The 21,437-nt window shown below is 39.6% G+C and overlaps 2 protein-coding genes across 12 annotated transcripts in view; one reads left to right on the top strand and one right to left on the bottom strand.

The window, feature by feature from the left end:
- The window catches only part of CMSS1 (cms1 ribosomal small subunit homolog), a 371,982-nt gene that overhangs the window by 107,790 nt on the left and 242,755 nt on the right, over nucleotides 1–21,437 (top strand). The gene's annotated exons all lie outside the window — the stretch shown is intronic.
- The window catches only part of FILIP1L (filamin A interacting protein 1 like), a 296,973-nt gene that overhangs the window by 97,390 nt on the left and 178,146 nt on the right, over nucleotides 1–21,437 (bottom strand). For 2 of the 4 annotated variants that reach the window (XM_074033597.1, XM_074033596.1), the window contains 3 exons: nucleotides 7,904–8,037; nucleotides 6,860–7,033; nucleotides 1,066–1,244 (listed from right to left, as the gene is read on the bottom strand). In XM_074033597.1, the coding sequence (XP_073889698.1) occupies nucleotides 1,066–1,244; nucleotides 6,860–6,994 (314 nt within the window). In that variant the 5' untranslated portion in view covers nucleotides 6,995–7,033; nucleotides 7,904–8,037. Of the gene's footprint in view, nucleotides 1–1,065; nucleotides 1,245–6,859; nucleotides 7,034–7,775; nucleotides 8,038–21,437 lie in introns of all 4 variants that reach the window. The other 2 variants (XM_005548313.5, XM_045384528.3) reach the window with 1 other exon arrangement.

The raw sequence follows: 21,437 nt of genomic DNA, 5'->3' as shown, positions 1-21,437 counted from the left end.
TAAGGTTCCCTTTCAACATTCTCTCTTCTCACCACATCAACACCCACAGTTTCACCTATCACCTACTGCGGATCCATATCACCAGCCCATCCTTTTACAGACCTTTTATTTCTGACCATGGATTGACTTTATACATATTATTCTTTACACCAGATACTGTAATATACCAAGGTACCTTACACTCAAGGACTAAACCAGGACTCATCTCCTACCCACTCACCAAGTATAAACCATCCTGCCTGATCAAAATCCTGCAATACAGAAAACTGTGCCCCATTCCTGTATTTCATATGTTCCTGAATAGCCAGGAGTGCGTCTCAGTAGCTCCTTGTTTCCCTTGCTCTTCTCTCCAGTCTAACCAGTCACTAATTCATATTGACTAAACATCATAAATAGTTCTGCGCACACCCCCTCCTAACCTCATGGCCATTGGAACACATCCCCTTGTCTTTCTCATCTGGATATTTGCCTCCTATGTGAGTTTCCTGTGCCCAGTCTAAAGCTCCTCCAGTTCTTCCTCCATGTTCCCTTAACTGTTCTTTAGGAAAGCATAACTGATCTCTTATTTTCCCTTTCACAATTTTCCATTTGCTCCTTCAGGCCAACAGTATAAAGTCCAGCTGCTCAAGGCAAGCCTTTCCTTTTCTCATCCTACAATCATGCCCTTTGCTGTAGCCATGTAAAAAGCTTGAGTTCCCTCAAAATGCAGGTTATTTTCCCACTTCTATACTAACATACTTATTTCACCCCTTCCCATGAATATAGTTTCCATTCTTGTTTGCCTAGGGACTAGATCCCTATTGCATGGTCTTTGCAGCCTTCACAGGGCACTCCCTTCAAGAGTTAGGGGCCCAACATTTATGGTTCCACAGTCCTTATCACACATCTGGTTACCCATACGTTGTACTGATAATGTCTTCAAACATATCCTTTTCCTCACCCTGGACTATGAGATCTTTGAGAACAGAGACTGTATCATATTTACCTTTGTATCCCTGACACCTGGTACAGTGGCCAGCTCATAGATTGCAGAATGGGACATTGTTTTGTCCAAAGCAGCCTTACCTTTCACATTCCTGTTCTAGTAAGCATATGAATTCATCACTCTTCTCCATATATTCTTTATGTTTTCTCTTTTCTTCCTCCAACTCCAATATGGTTTGCCTATGGGATTTTTCTACCACTAAAAGCTGTCCCAGGATTCGTCTGTAAGATTCTTTATGTTTTTCCACAACTTTGTCCAACTACGAAAGAAAACACATTTATAGCCTGTTAACAAATTGTTTATATACAGCCATCTTTCAGTCTTTTAGAAATGTCCCTGTTTTGATTAATTCAGCAATGGGTTTTTCTGTTTTTTCGTTTGTTTGTTTTGAAACAGTTTCACTCTTGTTGCCCAGGCTGGAGTGCAATGGTGCGATCTTGACTCACTGCAACCTCCGCCTCCCGGGTTTAGGCGATCCTTCTGCCTCAGCCTCCCAAGTAGCTGGGATTACAGCCATGCACCACCATGCCCAGCTAATTTTTTTTTGTATTTTTAGTAGAGACAGGGTTTCTCCACATTGGTCAGGCTGGTCTTGAACTCGTGACCTCAGGTGATCTGCCTGCTTCGGCCTCCCAAAGTGTTGGGATTACAGGCGTGAGCCATGGGAGCCACAGCGCCTGGCCAGCAATGGGTTTTTTATCTCCTTGTTTAGTGTTTATTCTCTTTTAATTGATACTTTTGGGTGCATTTCAACATAAATGTAGTCTTTTTATTGTAATCAACTTTTTCTTGAGAGAATAATCTGTGTCCCTGTGGGTATCAACAATTTCCACATAACCTCTTTCTGGCACTCTCATGTCTCTGTCCCGAGGAGCTACATTAAAGGAATGACAGGAAGTTAGAGAATCCTTGCACAGTGTTGGATTCGCAGCTGCCCCAGCTGATCTTTCTGCCCCAGCCCACCCTATAGTTCTCTCTACCAGTATATGCCTCTTGTATCGCTCTGCCAGGACATGCTCATGATTTTCATTTTTTTATACATCAAAGTATTTCCATTAAAATAGATATATGGATAGATAATCTGTTATGCGTTGGTGTAGCGTGAATGTCACCAAATGTAAGCACTAAGTCCTTTCTGATTTTCACAGCACCATACTTACATCTTTTTTACAAAATGATCAACCTGTGCCTCTGTGCCTGATACACGTGTTTGTCTCCCCTGCTAGACTGTGAACTCCCTGAAAGCAGGGCCTACATCCTTTTTATTTATTTATTTTATTTTTAATCCTTGGTGTCTAACAGAGTGCCTTGCTTATAAGAGGTGCCCCGTTTACAGATTGAAAACAAAACAAGCAAGCAAGGAAACTGAGATTTATTTATTTATTTATTTATTTATTTATTTATTTTTGTTATGCATCTGCCTTTATTGTGAGCAGCATGTGGGACACTTCCAGCAGTAGTTTAAAAAAATTTTTTTTGATTAGCAAAAGTAGGGATTCAGAGAAGCTGTCCAGTTGATACCCTTAGGAGCTTATCCATGGATACTTAGCCACAGCAGCAGGACAGGACTCCATAGCCTAGGAAGAGTGAGACCCCCAAGGACATGAGGAGCGCGTGGCAGATATCCCAGGTGCACAGGACTCCATAACCAGGAAGAGTGAGACCACCGAGGACATGAGGAGCGCGTGGCAGATATCCCAGGTGCGCTTGGTGGAGATGGAGGTGACCTCATAAATGAAGAACCAGGCAGTAAAGAACATGCCAGCGGCCAAAAGCATCACAGTCAGATGGAGTTAGACAGCCAGGCTCATTGGGCTGGTTTATCAGCTCCTGGCCTTGAGCTCCATTTTTGTCTGGCACAGGGTAAGCTGCCACCAGAAAAACATGTTGGCAAGAGCTAACTCAGGATCTTTTGCTAGTGATAAATTAAGATCTATTAAGAACTTGGTTTTGAAAACACCCGACTTTCTAGATTAATATAGATGCAGTAACTGATAATGTTGATTGATTTTTACAGTTTGCATTTGTCATAAAAGATTTAGAATGTGTGACTCAGTGTGAATTTAAAACCAATTTAAGTTGTGTATCCTAAAGAGCATGTGTTTGACTAGAAATGTACTTGACTAGAAATCTGGGGCACAAAATGACCTAATCATTTCAGAAAAAGAATACAACTGAGGTGTCCCAGCATATAGGACCCAATCGTTTCTCTCTGACTTCTAAATGCTTAAATTCACAAAATACGTGATTATGCCACACTACTGTTGATGATTTTTAATAAATGTAGCCAGTCCTTTTGTGAAAGCTGACACTGCTATGTTGTATTGCCTGCTGGCAGAAGCATCTTCTGAGAGGGGGGCTCTTGTATTGATTGTCATGGAAGTGTGTCTCCAACCACTGCAGCCCTCTGAAAATTTTATCTTCAGTTGCCCAAACATTAGAGTCCATTGTAAGGAAAATTCAAATCAACTCCTTTTGCAATTTGAGAGTGAAATAGTGATAGGATCAGCTTTACTTTAGGGAAGTTATTAGTTGACTTAGAAAATACATTCAATTTAATTTGTCACAAGATTGACCTTAGAATTAATATACGAATAATTATAGTAGGTATTCAGTAAAGCATAAATGAATTACTAAAAGAGGCTTTTCTAAATCCAAAAACAGTATTTCCTTGGAAAGCTTGTTGTAATTGTCAAGATATGTATATTAAACTTTATTCAAACCAAAGAGAGAAAATAGAAGGTTTATTTAACCCACTCTTGCTTTCCATTGTGTTTTTTTTTCCCTGTATATGTTGGTGGTTGTTTGAAGGGAATGGGAAGGAAGGCTAGAAGGAATCAGTGCCCTTCATTTATTCTGTGACCCCTTAAGTGGTCTCCCTTCCTCTAGCCTCACCTCCTTGCAGTCTGTCCTCATCACTGACAGCATGATTTTTCACCAGTGGAACTTCACTCTCCTGTTCAAGGCCAAAAGACCCTTCACCATCTGAACCTCCTGCCACCTTGGCCCCGTCTTCACTCCATATCTTCCCACCGATCCTACCCAACTTTCAGCTACACTGGACTTCAGGCAATTCTTAGAACTCACCATGGTGCTTCAAGACTGCTTTTTCAATGCCAAGACCTGGAAACCTTTTTTCCTCTTTCACCAAAACTTTTCCTATACATGAGCTTTTCAATGCATATTAACTAACTAGATGAATGAAATTAAACTTAAAAGTTTAATTATACCATTGCTTAAAGTAAGTATTTTAAGATTTGCCCTAGGTTATGCTAGTAATACTGAGACTCTTTTATTATAGTGCCTTGGTAAATCCAAAATGTTGTTTATATATATATATTTATATATATATATATATATATATATTATTTTTTTTTTTTTTTTTTTTTTTTTTGAGACGGAATTTCACTCTTGTTGTCCAGGCTGAAGTGCAGTGGCGTGATCTCGGCTCGTCGCAATCTCCGCCTCCTGGGTTCAAGTGATTCTCCTGCCTCAGCCTCCCAAGTAGCTGGGATTCCAGGCATGTGCCACCACGCCTGGATAATTTTGTATTTTTAGTAGAAACGGGCTTTCTTCATGTTGGTCAGGCTGATCTCAAATTCCCAACCACAGGTGATCCACCTGCCTCAGCCTCCCAAAGTGCTGGGATTACAGGCCTGAGCCACGTGCCTGGCCCATATTTTCTGTAACATATTTTTTGGAAGAACTAAGAATACCTTAGGCTATTAATTTTTTTAAGGTAAATTCTGTTATAGAACCCTAGGCTGGAAAGGAATAGGAAGTCGAAACTCTTGTGGACTGAGTCCTTGACTCTTCCCTCCCTCTTGACCACACCTCTGCTCCTAGCCCCAGCCCCAGCCATGTTCCAGCTCACAGGCTTCCACCAGTTTTTCATCTTAAGTCAGTGTTCCTGTCGTGTCATGTAACTAAGAGCAGTTTGTTCTTCTAAATTATTTTGCCTTAAGAATTAGATAAATCACCTCTAGTTTACCCTAGACATGATTGAGATTTTTTAGATTTTTCAAAAAGAACATTATGAGGAAAATAAAACGGTGAAGGGGCTGTTAACACTTCAAGATGGGGGAATGCAAAAGAAGAATAACTTTAGCATGCAAGATGCTTATTCTGATGTAATTAGGGTACAGTCACAGCTGGTCTCAGCGGGAACACTGCCCTCTCTCCCTTTATTTTCTTCCGCCCTATCTAGGAAAATCCTAGGCAGAATTCCCCTTTACTGTTTATTTTCTAGGCATTCCCCTCTCACCTAGTACTTCCTAGACCGAGGAAAAGGATAGACAACTGAGTTGTGTGTGTGGAGTTATTTTGGCTTCAAGGAATTGCATAAACTGATAGCTGAGGAAAGAGAAATCCATAAGGGGGAAGTAGAGGAAAGAGAGGAAAATTGACAAATTATGGAGGTGGGAATGTGAGAGATGTATGTGTATAGGGCTGTCTGTTGGAGGAGTAATCAAAAAAGGTTGGACTTGTAAAGCAGGGCCAGATTATGGGTCATTTTCAGGGGCACATTACAGAGCTAGGATTGCAAGCATTTGTAGAAAGGGGATATTTCCAGTTTTGCATGTGCACAATAGAATTATTTTGTAATTAAAGTTTTTTCCACTGATTTCAACATAAGTTTGGAATCAAACTGTTTCATTTCACACTTAAGTGTTGAGGGGTTATGCCATTTATAGAGTTTTGTTAGGGTTATGTTCAGAGATCATTAATTTGCATTTGAGCTCACAGGGGCTGGGGAATTTGTACCTGACACTGTTTCATAGTTAATATGTTGGGAGCCAGTTTACAGTTTTAACAGTATTCACTTGAATGCAGCTCTGGTTCCTTTTGTTTAAAATTTGGATTAAAGTGCAAGTCAACAGACTTTGGGTGGTCTCATCCTTACCCCTTAGAGAAGCAGATCCATATGACCAAACTCCTTCACTATTTGGCAAGACAGTAGTCTCTTCTCTCATGAGACACCAAAGACGAGAATAGCAAGGACATTAGAGGTCAGTCCTGAGGTAGATTGCCAGTTTATTTGAGTTTATTTGAGGGAAATTTGTCTGAAACTTGCTTTCACTCTCCAGCCTCAACTCATGTTCCTAGTTCTTTCTTTTCTATAAAAATGAAAAATTATGAAATTTTCCATGAAGTTCTCAGAGGAAAATAGAAGAATAAAATAATAATTCCAAAGGGTTTCAGAATGTCAGCAAGTGAAAGAGCAAGCAGTACTGCCTTTTCCCCAGTGGTGGCCGTGTTGGGACTGCCCACCTTTGCGATTGTAATTGCTAGGCACACTTGGTGGGGGAAAGGTCTTTGCTGTCATTAAACTTTGAAGGAAAAAGAAGGTATGCACTCATCTAAAATATATGTTTTTAAAACCTCTATTTCTTGGACAGTTCTTCAGATTATTTCCATTCATGCTCAAAATTTCTATGACATAATACCTCAGCGTTTTCAAAAAATTAACCTCTATGGTTGAACTTTATCTGTTTTTTATTACAGCCTGGGTACCCTGCAAGTTCCCAGAGGGTGTGTGTGTCTGTTTGTGTGTGCACATGTATGTGTGTGCATGTGTGTGGTTGTGTGTGTGTGTGTGTGTGTGTCTGCACATGCACGTGAAGGGGGGAGCATTCTCTGGCATTTGGTAGATTTTTGTTGAATTCAAGAAACAAACCTAGTGAATGCATCCTGTCTATGATTCATTCTTTTCAACTTTCCTGTTGAACTTGTTGTATTTCTCTATTTTGTGTAGGCTTTAAGTGCGTTAGAAAGTAAAACTGTAAGGAATCAAAGAGGAGTTACAGATCGTGCTCATCTGCAGGGCTAGTGCTTGGCTGCCTCCCAGGTACACACCCCTGATGTGGTACATACCTCATTCATTGGTTTCTCATAGATGTCCTCCTGCCAAGGGGCAGATTTCGCTTGAAAAGCATCTCTCTGGAGAGCCTCTAACACCTTTTTTGGAGTGACAAACCCATACTGAGCTTCCAGCAAAGCCAGGTCCATTTTTTCAGCCTTTAAAATGCCTATGACCTCATCTCGAGCCTGTAGGAACAAAAAGTATTTCAGAAAGCCTGCTGTCTCTACTAGCGGTCTCAGCAAGTGATTTTTGTGATAGCTGGCAGTGCTTTCTCTTCTCTTTCAAATATAAATGAATCATATTTCATTTTGACACTTCTGTAAAAAGTATCAAAACTATATCCCTTCATCCTTCTTGTAGTCTAATAACACAATGTTTTAAAAAGTGATTACTATACAACATTGGAGGACTACATTTTTTTATTGTGTTTGATGCAGCTATCATGATATCCGTCAATGTACTAGCATTTGGATTTTCAGGGGGTAGGAAGTAAAATTCTCCTATATGTGTATCAGCTGTTTTTAGATTTTCATGTAGGTTAATAATGCCAGGGCAAGTCTAGGAGCCAGTTCACTTGGGGTACGAAAGCACCTATTGCTTAAACCAATCCCGAAGTCATCTGGCATTGTTGCTGTTGATGCATGCACGTGCACTGAAGCTTCTGAGCAGCATGGGCAGAGGGCGTGACCTTTCACAACCTGTACGCCAATCACATGTCATCGTGACAGCCCCTTTAGATGGGATTAACTGCACTTTGAGTTGGCAGAGGAGAATTCTTTGTATATGTACTTATGCTTTGCTTTTGTGTACACACACGTATGAACCACAGATGAACCACAGATATCTATTTCTGAGGCAGCAGGAACACCAAATTCACAAGCAGCCTTCTGTTTGAAGCATGATGGGGATAACTACAACCCAGCTGACCTGCAGTTCTCCCTCCAGAATGCTGAGGAGAAATAACAGGTCATCTCTTGATAGGTCTTCTGCTTGGTGGCCATTACCACTGTGTGGCTTCTCTGCCTTGGGACATGGAACTATTACATCCGACTCACTGGGGGGGTCTTTGTCTTGCTGTCTGTGCTTCATGTTTTGAGGCCCTTGGAAACTGTGGCCTTTAGTATGTCTTGGAAATTTCTTGTGGGTTGAGCCCTCGGTGTCACTGCCTCTGGAACGCATTCTGTAAAGCCTGGAAGGAGGGAAGACAATTTGTAACGCTTAATGGAAATGGAGTTTTAATAAGAGTACCTATTACTGCTTTAACAAGTCTGCATTCTTGTTATATTTACCACAGCCCCAAACTCAATTTTTTTGATGTCTACAGCAGAGAAGGGTATTAGCAGATTCATAAATCACAGTCTTATTTACACTTTTGCTTTTAAAGCAAACATTTTAAAAAATGTGTTCTGCTTTGATTAAGGCCACTTATGTCTGTGGGTAAACAGGCCGTGTTTGAACTTCATCCCCAGAGCATTCCACCTCCGGAACCCAGGTCAGACCTCCAACCATGGCCTAAGTGCTTGCTTAAGATGTACTTAACATAATTATAATATTGTAAAATGGTGACTTTGCTAATTCTTCTGACTTTCTTCAGATTTACTTTATAGTATTTCCTTTAAAAATTGTTGGGGGTTTTTATGGGGTTTTTTGTTTTGTTTTTAAAATTTGTTAGCCTTTAAAAGTGCATTAGGACAGAAATGGCAGGATTACTGCTACAGAATTACTGCATTACTTTGTTTTGAAGGCCAAGTCTAGTATTAAAGGAATGAAGGCTTGGTCCCTGGCTGTATTCCTGTATTCCTGACATTCTTCTAAAATTCTAGATCTATCCTTGGGTAAGCTAAGGGCTTATATTTAGGACCCTCATCTTCAAAGCAGAGACACTGCTACCTAATGTAGTTGGCCATTCTGGAAACAATATAAAATAAATTAATATTTAAAGGACACATTAGCTCCGCATCTGATTATATAATCATCCAAATGAATTTATAATAGGAAGAAAAATTCTTCCACTGTTGAGGTTTCTAACTAGAAGAGAAAATATCAGTTGAACTTATAATTGACTCCGTGGCATATAAGCAGATTATTAATTTTACTCTTTGTCCTTACAAATCATGAAACTTTCACCATCGCCAGTACCTTCCTTTTAGTTTGTAGTATTTCTTTAAAAATCTGAAAAACTCAAGTGTCCAGAAAAGTGTAGAACTATAACAAACTGCTACATGCTACCACACAAATTTATAAAATTTTAATAATTTACTATATATTAGAAAACAGTTTTTAAGTACTGTATTATAGATGTATTGTAACGTATGTATCTCTTCTGAAACCCATTCTCCTCCCTTCCCACTCCAGAAGGAACCATGTACTCTTGAATTTGGTATTTATCATCCCCCTGCATGTTTCATACTTTTTAAAAGCGTGTATATATTGCTGAACAATGTATAGTATTGCATGTTTTCAAACCTTATTTGTAAACAGCATATTGAATGTATCTTTCTAAAACTTGCTTTTTCATCCTAGATTATATTTTTGAGATTCTTCCTTGTTCCATTTTACTGTAGTTTATGTATTTTGATTGCTGTAAGAGTATTTCATTATATAGTACATCATTTACTTGTTCATTTTACTGTTTTTGAATACTTTTTTTTTCAGTATTCAAAAAAATGCTATTTCAAACATTCTTGCACATTTTTTCCCCTTGTGTTAGGTGATAAGAATTCCGTCACAAATCAGCTGTGGAACTTAATTAAGACACTGACCCATTGCCAGGCACAATGGCTCACGCCTGTAATCCCAGCATTTTGGGAGACTGAGGCAGGCAGATTACCCGAGGTCAGGAGTTCAAGACCAGCCTGGCCAACGTGGCGAAATCCCATCTCTACTAAAAATACAAAAAATTAGCTGAGTGTGGTGGCACACGCCTGTAATCCCAGCTACTCAGGAGGCTGAGGCCCAGGAATCACTTCAATGCAGGAGGCGGAGGTTGCATTGAGCCAGGATCGCGCCCTTCACTCCAGCCTGGGTGACAGAGTAAGACTCTGTCTCAAAAAAAAAAAAAAAGACATTGACCCTCTTTAGGTCCAATGACCTGATCTGGAAGTAAGGGAGCACTTATTATGTGTGCTAAGCATTCTTCTCAGCATTTTCCATGTATTAGCTCATTCAAGTCTCACAACAACACTGTAAGGTAAGGAATATTACTATCTCCATTTTACAATGAACAAATGGAAGCACGAGAAACTTACTGAAGGTTGCATAGCTAGTAAGTGACAAAACTGGGATCTGAGTCTAGGAAACCTGGCTTAGGGACTCACACTCTTAAAAATCATGCCGTAATGCCATTATGCTGTATTGCCTAAGACAAATGCATATATACACTGGTATAAACACCTTGTCCGAAAAATGCCTATAGCCTTACTGAAGAGACTCTTTACAAATACAGTATGGATGGACAATGATGTGTGACAGTAGTTGTCACTGGCTCTTCCCTAGGTAGCCAGGGAAGGGCTCATTTATTGGAGAAAAGCAAAGGCATAGAAGGGATATTTTTGTGTAGGAATGGGAAGTTGGGGATGTGTAAGAGATAAGATTGGGAGAAACCTCATTGTGTGTATATTTATTTATTTATAAAAATATTCATGTACTACCACAGTATATTATGTGCTCTATAAAAGCATTCAAAAAAAGAAAAAAATGAAAAATTATACATAAATATGATTTCTAATGATCTTTCCCCACCCCCATTGTATTTTCTTGAACACCTAGGAATATCCTTACTCTGGGCTATAGAAATAATGGAAGGTTGTTACATAAATATATTTAATATAGGTAAATATTACATTCTGCTTTATTTATAGATATATTCACACATGAATGATAGGGTCATCTATGTCCTTTGTCTTATATTTTTAAGACAAATGTATTCTTCATTCACATCTCCCATGGTGTATCTGACCTGGTGCTCCACACATAAAGGGCATGCGTTAGGGTGACTGGCTTGCTTCTTTTACTTTGTGCCCAACTGTCTCAGGTACATTTTAGTGTTTAACAAATAACCCCAAAACTTGGATGGAAGCTAAATAACAATGGCTCAGAATTCTGTGCGTTACTCCACAGCTTCAGCTTTCTTACAGCAATTCTGGGCATGGATGGTCTAAGATGGGCTCCCACGTATCTGACTGTTGGTTAGTTGGACTAGGAGAGCCTCAGCTGGGTCCTCTCATCTCAGCCGTATGTGGACTCTCATCCTCCCCACATGGTGGTCTCAGGACAACATTCCAAGAACATGAGAGTTGAAACTCCAACGTCTCATTTGTGAAAGAATGTCACAATGTCAGCCCAGATTCAAGATTGAGGAAATAAATTCCACCTCTACATGGAAGAAGATAAAAGGCCACATTGCAAAGGAATGGAAGGAATTAACTGCAGCCATCTTTGAAAAAGTTCGCCACACCCACAGATTCAGATTTCTGTGAAAATCTAATAAAAGCCTAGTTTAAAAGAGGAGCGAAATATATTTGGTTCTTTACTTCTTTTCATTTCCTGAAAGTACACAGGGTACTTTTGATTTTTGTTTTTTCATTTTTACATGATGAATTCCTATGCTTTCCTCTTGCCCACACAGTCCTGTGTGGAACAATAGCCTACTGATAAGAATCAACTTGTATCCTGCTGCTAATCAATGAGAATTTCTCTGCCCTCATCACCTTAATCTAGGATATCCCTTCTAGAATACCAAGATAATGTAAGCTTTTATTTAGCAGGGTAATTTGCTGAACATTGTTCATAAGTAGTGCCCTTTTAGCTTAAGGCAGCCCTGAGCTACAACAGAAGACTGAATGGAGCTCTATATACATTCTAGCTTCCTCATCTCACTCTTAAAGTGGGTTAGATGAAATCTGACAGGAGAGCATAGATCATTTGCCAGTGATGATATTCATAAGTAGTAAAAAAAGGAATGACCTGAAACATTTTTATACTGTGTTTGTTATTCTTTTAAAGAGATTAGAGTTTTACTGAGACCACCAATTCTCTTTGGAGGCTGGGGATAGTAGCATCAACATTCTCACTGATTAATGAAGTGGTGCTCACACTGGATTTGTGAACAGACCCATCATGTGCAGACTTCTGGTTTACTGAGGAGCATATGTCTCTTCATGTTTACAGTGGTGGAGTTTCCTTGCCCCTCTGCCAGTAACCGCAAAATGATCAGTAATGAGAAGTAATTAAGTATCTAGAGGAAGCAAACAAAGACATGAATTTCATGATACTCTCATGCTTTGTATTATCAGTGACTTCATTGTTTCTCTTGGCAAATTTTTAATGCATCTGTGCTTGGCCCAGGGGTGCATAGTAGTGTAAAGAAAAATTTTGTAATAGCAACAGTGGTTTGGGATTTTCAGGGTACCAAAAAAAAAAAAAAGTCAAGTTGCTTTTGTGTATACCAAATAATGATGCTTTATTCTTTATAAAGTGCTGACATAGTACCTGGTGAGTTTGCAAGGGAAGAAAACCTGCTTAGTTGTCAGTTTAACACAGCCTAATGTGTTGTTATCTGTGACTGTCATAACCATAGAATGATGACCTTCAGGAGTGTAGCCTGGGAATCAGGAAACCCAGCCTCTGATCCCAGCTCTGCCTTTAATTAGCCAGGGTCTGTGTTGTTGCTTATAAAATGAGAATATTGGGATAGGTTGGCCCCATGAGGTCATTCAGGCTGGAACAAGGACCAAGGATTGTTTCCCTTGACCTCTACCCTGTTCCTCACCCGCTAATGGATTCCCCTGACAGCAGGGTTAGGACCTGAGACTAGAAGATCTTTGAAGTCCCGGGATTTCCCGCTTTAGAATTCTGGGATTCTCTGTTGTCTTGTATCTATGGATACAAATACAGTGCAGTTGGCAGTAAGAAGTAGATCCTGCTTTGTTTTCCTATGTAGTTCCTTTAGTCAGTTTTACTTGGGCTTAAGTTAGTTGAAATCATGGTGGATCTTGGTAAGGATGTGTCCATACAAGAGGACTAGAAGAGAGTTTGTAATTATTTACTTAACTTATTTACAGGAAATGGCCAAATGTAAATAGAGGTCTATTCTACTCATCACCTTCCTCCAGCAGCCCCCCCAGCCAATTCCTTATTATAAAAGTTAAATTTTAAAAATCATTCTTTATTAATGTTGTATATTAAAAATTACTCTACATAGTTAGGTGCTATTTAGACATACTTTTTAGTCTTCATTTTCCTACTCATTTTTGTTTTAGAATTGTGGATGTGACTAGAGGATATTTTTGCTTGTATCAAGTAATTGAAAAGCCTCAATAAAAGAAATCATTTTTGGTCTTGGTCATTTAATATGATATTGAGGTAGCCAAGCAAAACTACTCCAATTTAGAGAAAGAAAATAATAATAATAATGATAGCTAGCATGTATTCATTCCTGATCATATACAAGCCCATCCTAAATGCCTTCCTTTGATTAACTCATTTAATCCTCTCAAAAAACATTTCTTATTACCTCATTTTGCAGAGGAAGAAATTGAAGCTTGAAGCCTTTTTTTTGGGGGGGGGGGGGACAGATCCCACACTGTCGCCCAGGCTGGAATGCAGTGGTACGATCTCATGTCACTGCAACCTCCGCCTCCCAGGTTCAAGGGATTCTCCTGCTTCAGCCTCCTGAGTAGCTGGGACTACAGGCGCATGCCACCACACCCAGCTAATTTTTATATTTTTACTAGAGGCAGGGTTTCACGGTGTTGGCCAGGAGGGTCTCGATCTCGACCTCATGATCCGCCTGCCTCGGCCTCCCAATGTGCTGGGATTACAGGCATGAGCCACCTGCGCTCGGCCCGCTTGAAGCCTTTTTAAATAACTTGCCAAAGGTCATACTGCTAAAAAGTGGCAGAGTCAGAGTCAGGCCATAATTTAGGCAGTCTGGCTTCAGAGCCTACTAAATCACTATGCTGTATCTACTTAGGTCTTATAAAAAGGTATACATAGTAAAGGAAAAATCCTGGTTTAACATTAATTTATTCAACAAACATTTATGAAATGAAGCCCCTACTATGTCAAGTACTGTGCTAGACAATTTTGTTTTAACTAGCTCTTTTCTTTTCTTTTCCTTTCTTTCCTTCCCTCCTTCCTTCCTTCCTTCCTCCCTCCCTCCCTCCCTCCTTTCTTTCCTTCCTTCCTTCCTTTCTTTCTTTTTTTCTTTCTTTCTTTCTTTCTTTCTTTCTTTCTTTCTTTCTTTCTTTCTTTCTTTCTTTCTTTTCTTTCTTTTCTTTCTTTTCTTTCTTTTCTTTCTTCACTTTTGCTCTTGTTACCCAGGCTGTAGTGCAATGGCATGATCTTGGCTCACTGCACCCTCTGTCTCCAGGGTTCAAGCAATTTTCCTGCCTCAGCCTCCCAAGTAGCTGGGATTACAGGCACCTGCCACCATACGGCTAATTTTTTTGTATTTTTAGTAGAGACAGGGTTTCACCATCTTGGCCAGGCTGGTCTCGAACTCCTGACCACAGGTGATCCACCCACCTCAGCCTCCCAAAGTGCTGGGATTACAGGTATGAGCCACCGTGCCTGGCCTACCTTATTTTCATATCTGGACCAATCTCCAATTTGTTGAATTCTGAGTATCCAGAATTGCACAAAAATGTGAGTAACGTAAATTCACAAACCCCTAGCCTTTGAGTCTATTCAGTAAAGTTACTCTTTTCATATATTGTTTATGTGCAAAACCTATATATTTGAATTCGTAGTTATTTTTAAGTTTTCATGTGCTTTTCTCAACCACTGCTATCATCTTGAAGTGGCAGGAGACATGTCTTAATAGAAAGACTATGAGATTGTGGAATCAAATAAAACTGTTCTTAAATCACAGCTCCAACATTGGGCGTCTGTGAGCCTTTAAATGTAAAATGGAGATAATGGTACTTGCTAATGGGTTTATTATTAATATTTGGTGAGCACAGGGCCCCTGTTGTTCATGTCTGTATCCCCATGTCCTACAGAGTTGGACCTCAGCAGGGATTTTTTGAGTGATTGAATCGTGCAGTCCTCAGCAGAGCTGGTTGGCTCTGAATAGGAGCTGCCTCATGGTAAAGATGATTCATTTGTGAACCACTGGCTAGAAATTTAGAAAAAGGGTACTGAGAACCTACTGAAGTAGCTGTGTATAGACCTCTTACCACATGCCAGACACTGTTTTAAGCGCTTCAGTTCATTTATCTTATTTATCTTAAAGAATTTTAGCCTGAAGTAAATGAAAAAAAAAAAAACCCTGTAGGAAGAGGGTTGGTAAAGGTGAATTAAGCGTGGAGACTCTCATAAGAGATAGCAAAGACAAATGAATTAATATCAATTTCAGGGCAGCACTGGTGGCTATAAAAATCTCGGGAAGTGTGTGTGTGAGTGTGAGTGTGTGCACACGCACACTCATGCTGGGTGGGGAAGAAATGTTAGATCCACGTAACTTACTGGAAATCTCCATTCAATTTCACTGAATTTTGTAAACTTTTGATCATAAATACCCTGATCTGCTATCCCTCACCCCCAGCCCTCTCACAGACACCCTCACATGCATGAAATGAACTGAGTATGCACTATACTACTTTTTTTTTAAATTGACAGCACCATTAACCATCATTAGTTCTGTTTTTAAGCATGTAACACTTTATTAAGGCAGTGTCGTTTAAACTTGGTGTAGGGGGAAATTTTAGACATAAATTGTTTGTTTTGATGGCAAGAAGACTGCGTAACACAGAGTGAGTCTGTGCTAACTGTAGGACACTCATGGCCAAGGAACAAAGCTGGGAGTGATCCAAAGCTTTAAGTTTGAATATATTTAACACCCCATACTTTGCTGAGTTTAGAGGGCAGACTGTCTGTTGTCTTTACATTTGCACTTGCATTTCCCCCTATCTTTACACAGAACCTTTAAGCTAAGATTTAGTTCCCTGAAAGGAGAATGGAAAGAGATGTATTAAGATTATGGGGTTCTCAGCAGAGCTGGTTGGCCCCTTTAATATTAACTGACGTATGGTAAATGTGATTCATCTATGAAAATAGTGGCTATAAATAGATGTTAATAGTGCTCAGTTGCAGAACAGCCAGGTTGTGCTCACATGGCCAGATTAGGGGAAAAAATCCTGTTGGGTATTTTATGTGGTCTTTCAAAAAAAAAAAAAAAGTTTCCTTTTATTGCCCTAGTCACCCACATTTGAAGACACTAAACTCAGCCAGCTGCAGTAAAGCTATCTGATGGCTAAAAAAAGACAAATTGACAACAAGATAACCTAATTTAGCAATAGGCCTCCTTGATCTTTTTTCTCCCATTTTCAGTAAAAATCATTGAAACATTTTCTTAGTGATATTTTTCGTTGTAAGGCATAGACAATTCTTTAGACAAGGGATTGGAAAGTGGGGATGTATGATTCAGGTTCATATTCCCAAGGATTCTGAGTCCTAAGAGAAAGTCAAAGCCACAGAGAGAAAATCAAGAGCTTCAGAAGGTGGTGCAGTAGTCATCTCATCCATCACCCAGAGTATCAGGCACTCAGTATTTTCCATCATCACCTGCTCACTTGTTATATACCTGGGAGTGTCCCAAAGTGCTTCCTTGTTGTGAGCTGAAATCCAGCTCCCAGGAACTTTGGTTCATGTATCCTGGTTCTACCTCCGGAGCTAAAGCAAGCCAAGCTACTCTTCTTGCCACAGTGTAGTCCTTTAACCAAAAGGACTCTATTCTTCTTTATTCCAAATGAAACACTCAGTTTCTTTATCCATTTCTTATACCACCTAGTTTCAGTCTCCTCCACCCACAACTCACAAACACGTTTTGATTGTGCCCCTTCAGCCCAGGGTCTTTCTTAAAGATATGCGTGGGGGCGGTTCCAAGATGGCCGAGTAGGAACAGCTCCAGCCTCCAGCTCCCAGCATGAGTGACACAGAAGACGGGTGATTTCTACATTTCCAACTGAGGTACCAGGTTCATCTCACTGGGGTGTGTTGGACAGTGGCTGCAGGACTGTGGGTGCAGCCCACCGAGCGAGAGCCTAAGCAGGGCGAGGCATCGCCTCACCTGGGAAGCACAAAGGGGAAGGGAATTCCCTTTCCTAGCCAAGGGAAACCGTGACACACAATACCTGGAAAATCGGGTCACTCCCACCCTAATACTGCACTTTTCCAAGGGTCTTAGCAAATGTCACACTAGGAGATTATATCCTGTGCCTGGCTCAGAGGGTCCCACGCCCACGGAGCCTCCCTCAGTGCTAGCACAGCAGTCTGAAATCTAACTGCAAGGCGGCAGCGAGGCTGGGGATCTGAAGTTCCTCTTCAAGGAGAACTACAAACCACTGCTCAGTGAAATAAAAGAGGACACAAACAAATGGAAGAACATTCCATGCTCAAGGATAAGAAGAATCAATATCGTGAAAATGGCCATACTACCCAAGGTGATTTATAGATTCAATGCCATCCCCATTAAGCTACCAATGACTTTCTTCACAGAATTGGAAAAAAACTACTTTAAAGTTCATATGGAACCAAAAAACAGCCCGCATTGCCAAGACAATCCTAAGCCAAAAGAACAAAGCTGGAGGCATCACACTACCTGACTTCAAACTATACTACAAGGCTACAGTAACCAAAACAACATGGTACTGGTACCAAAACAGAGATATAGACCAATGGAACAGAACAGAGCCCTCAGAAATAATACCACACATCTACAACCCTCTGATCTTTGACAAACCTGACACAAACAAAAAATGAGGAGAGGATTCCCTATTTAATAAATGGTGCTGGGAAAACTGACTAGCCATAAGTAGAAAACTGAAACTGGATCCCTTCCTTACACCTTATACAAAAATTAATTCAAGGTGGATTAAAGACTTAAATGTTAGACCTAAAACCATAAAAACCCTAAAAGAAAACCTAGGCAATGCCATTCAGGACATAGGCATGGGCAGGGACTTCATGTCTAAAACACCAAAAGTAATGGCAACAAAAGCCAAAATCGACAAATGGGATCTAATTAAACTAAAGAACTTCTGCACAGCAAAAGAAACTACCATCAGAGTGAACAGGCAACCTACAGAATGGGAGAAAATTTTTGCAATCTACTCATCTGACAAAGGGCTAATACCAAGAACATACAAAGAACTCAAACAAATTTACAATAAAAAAACAAACAACCGCATCAAAAAGTGGGCAAAGGATATGAACAGACACTTCTCAAAAGAAGACATTCATGCAGCCAACACACACATGAAAAAATGCTCCTCATCACTGGCCATCAGAGAAATACAAATCAAAACCACAATGAGATACCATCTCACACCAGTTAGAATGACGATCATTAAAAAGTCAGGAAACAACAGGTGCTGGAGAGGATGTGGAGAAGTAGGAACACTTTTACACTGTTGGTGGGATTGTGAACTAGTTCAACCATTGTTGAAGACAATGTGGCGATTCCTCAAGGATCTAGAACTAGAAATACCATTTGACCCAGCCATCCCATTACTGGGTATATACCCAAAGGATTATAAGTCATGCTGCTATAAAGACACATGCACACGTATGTTTATTGCTGCACTATTCACAATAGCAAAGACTTGGAACCAATCCAAATGTCCATCAATGACAGACTGGATTAAGAAAATATGGCACATATACACCATGGAATACTATGCAGCCATAAAAAGGATGGGTTCATGTTCTTTGTAGGGACATGGATGCAGCTGGAAACCATCATTCTCAGCAAACTATCACAAGAACAGAAAACCAAACACTGCATGTTCTCACTCATAGATGGGAATTGAATAATGAGAACACTTGGACACAGGAAGGGGAACATCACACACCGAGGCCTGTTGTGAGGTGGGGGGATGGGGCAGGGATAGCATTAGGAGGAATACCTAATGTCAATGAAGAGTTAATGGGTGCAGCACACCAACATGGCGCATGTATACATGCGGGATATAACAAACCTGCACGTTGTGCACATGTACCCTAGAACTTAAAGTATAATAAAAAAAAGAGAGAGAATTAAGAAGCCATTGAAGTAATTACTATAAAGCGTCGACAATATTGTGGGAAAATATGAATGATATAGTACTAACTGAGGAAAACATGATCCAAATTGCCTGTACATTATGATTTTAACTATATAAAATGTACATATGTGTATATAAAGGCAAGGAAAGATGGAAAAGTGAAGTCAGTTGATATTTGAATAAACTGAATTATGTTTCTCCTTTAACTTTTTTTCAAGATTAGCCTGGTGTTGTTATATAATGCATTTTAAAACAAATGAGTAAATAATACAAAAAAGATATGAGTGGAATTGGGTATAATTTCCCAGATATTAAACACAACTAAAGCAGTGAATTGCTGAAAGTATATACTCAGGGAAGATCTTAGCAGCTTTTCTGATAGTGGTTCTGTTGGAATTTTAAGTATGGATCCAAAAATTTGATAGTAGGTGTTTAATGAAAACTTCTTGCAGTTTACATTATCAGGTGAATGCTTGTAATGATATCTTTCACTTGTGTGTTTCTTGATACGTCAGGAGACAGGATATTATTTCCCCAGTTTGCAGCGTCCTCATCTGCAAGATTCGGGAATCTTCAATAACTTTACCTTATAAACAATGGACTAGAGATAAAACGCTAGGTATTCTGACTTTTTTTTTCTCTATGCTCATGCTAAATTAATTGACATTTACACTCTTTTTGGTTTGGAAGTGTTCTTTGGTTTCTTGTTTTCTAAGTGCTGCAGTCAGAGAAGCTGCTGCGCTGTGGATACAGAATAAACAGCCGCTGATGAGGTCCAGTAGGGCAGACTTACATCATGGCTTTTCTTAGCTGTGTGTGTGAAGAAAGGACAAAAAGAAATATAAAAATCTTCAAGTATAAATAGTGATTTATCCAAGTTTTCCATTACAAATCAGTGACTCTTTAAAGATTCTTTTCTCATTTAAGGTTGAAACAGGACTGAGAATGTTTTCCAGATCTTTGTGGAATACAGCAGAAAAAGGAAATTATTTTTATGTAGTCCAAGTTAGGTTTAAATGCATTTTTAAATGCCACACTTCCAACCTTAGATCAGAGCTCTTGAAAATCATATGATTCTTTTAACAGTTTTCAAACTACATCACTTTCCCTGTTTCTTCCAACTCCATGCTCTGGTTTTTCTTAGAAGTACAGTGATATTGAGCCAGTCACTTAACCTTTCTATTTTCTTTGAATTTTTGTCCATTTGGACCTTAGAGCCAGTTTTGTCCAATCCCCTTATACTGTAACCAAATCCCAGCAAAGTTAACTGATGTGCCTATGGTCATGCCCTGAGCCAACACCAGAAGGCAGGTCTCTTGCCTACATCTCTGTTGCACTTTCCATTGCATCACTTCTTGTTCATAGGCCAACCCCTGTTTCCTCCAGCTCTAAGAAGATGTGAATCCTAAAAGATAAAAATGCACCTTTCAGAGCACCTGAAGTTTCCTACAAATTTTTATTTTTGTGAACCATCTTCTTCACCTTTTAGGTAACAATAGGTCACCCTGAGTGCCTTTTGGCCTCCTCTTGCCTAGGCCAACCCAGCATAATAAGGACCTTGCAGTAAACAGTTGATTCAGAGGAGCTCAAGCGTTTTCATCTTTACATTCCAATATGAGGTCTTCCCTTTCTTTCATCTAAGGAACTGTGACTAGAATAGAGATGGGTTGTTGTAGAGAAGATGTTGCAACCCTTAAAGTGCCTTGGGCAAACCCCGACTTCTAAGCCATTTGGCTCCCCTTTCCCAGCATCTCAGGTATACTCCATTTATCTTCCTATAACTGGCAGAAAGTTTAATAACTTCTTGCCTCTGAAGCATATAAGTTTAGTCTGAAACATTTACACTTTCTCTTTTTAGGGGAAGAGAGGGAAACTAACTTTTGTAAAGCTTCTGTTTTGTGCCAAATAACATGATTCATGCTTCCTATTCCTTACGTCTTTTTTTTAAGACACATGGAGTTGATATTATTCTCTTCATTCTACCAGTGAAAAAACTGAAGTATTGTAAAGCTCACAGCTTATTATATTAATAGTAGAAATACAGGTTCACAAATAAATACAAAACATTAGAAAATACTGTAAATAATGTTCAATGCACAAAGTGTTTTGGGAGGATTTGAGAAAGAATGACTAATTCTGCCCAAGGGCCTTAGCACAGCCATCTCAGAGATAAGCTTTATCTTGGAGAATGAAAAAGGGTGCCCAGGCCATATGAGTAGGTAGCAGGTGGATGAAAAACACAGTAAGTGAGGAATATCAAATTGTCCCTTTGCTGAAGCACAGGAGGTATTCAGTGATGAAAGGTGAGGGCAGAAAGGTCAACTGTGGGTAGTATGTATCACAGGGCTGTTTATAATAAGTGAGATGAAACAACCATGTATCCAGCAAATAGTGGGGAATAATTAAATGGATCTTAGAATATCTGTGCACATATTCTGTGGCCAGTGAAGCAGCCAGTAAAAGTCAAGTTTTCAAGGAATATTTAATAATGTAGGAAAATATTCATAATTTGTAATAAGTTTTAAAATTTGGAAAAAAATTT

This window comes from Macaca fascicularis, chromosome 2 (genome assembly GCF_037993035.2).
Source record: "Macaca fascicularis isolate 582-1 chromosome 2, T2T-MFA8v1.1".
Taxonomy (NCBI): Eukaryota; Metazoa; Chordata; class Mammalia; order Primates; family Cercopithecidae; genus Macaca; species Macaca fascicularis.
Note: the sequence above shows the minus strand (reverse complement) of the source record. Positions and strands in the feature narration are given on the sequence as shown.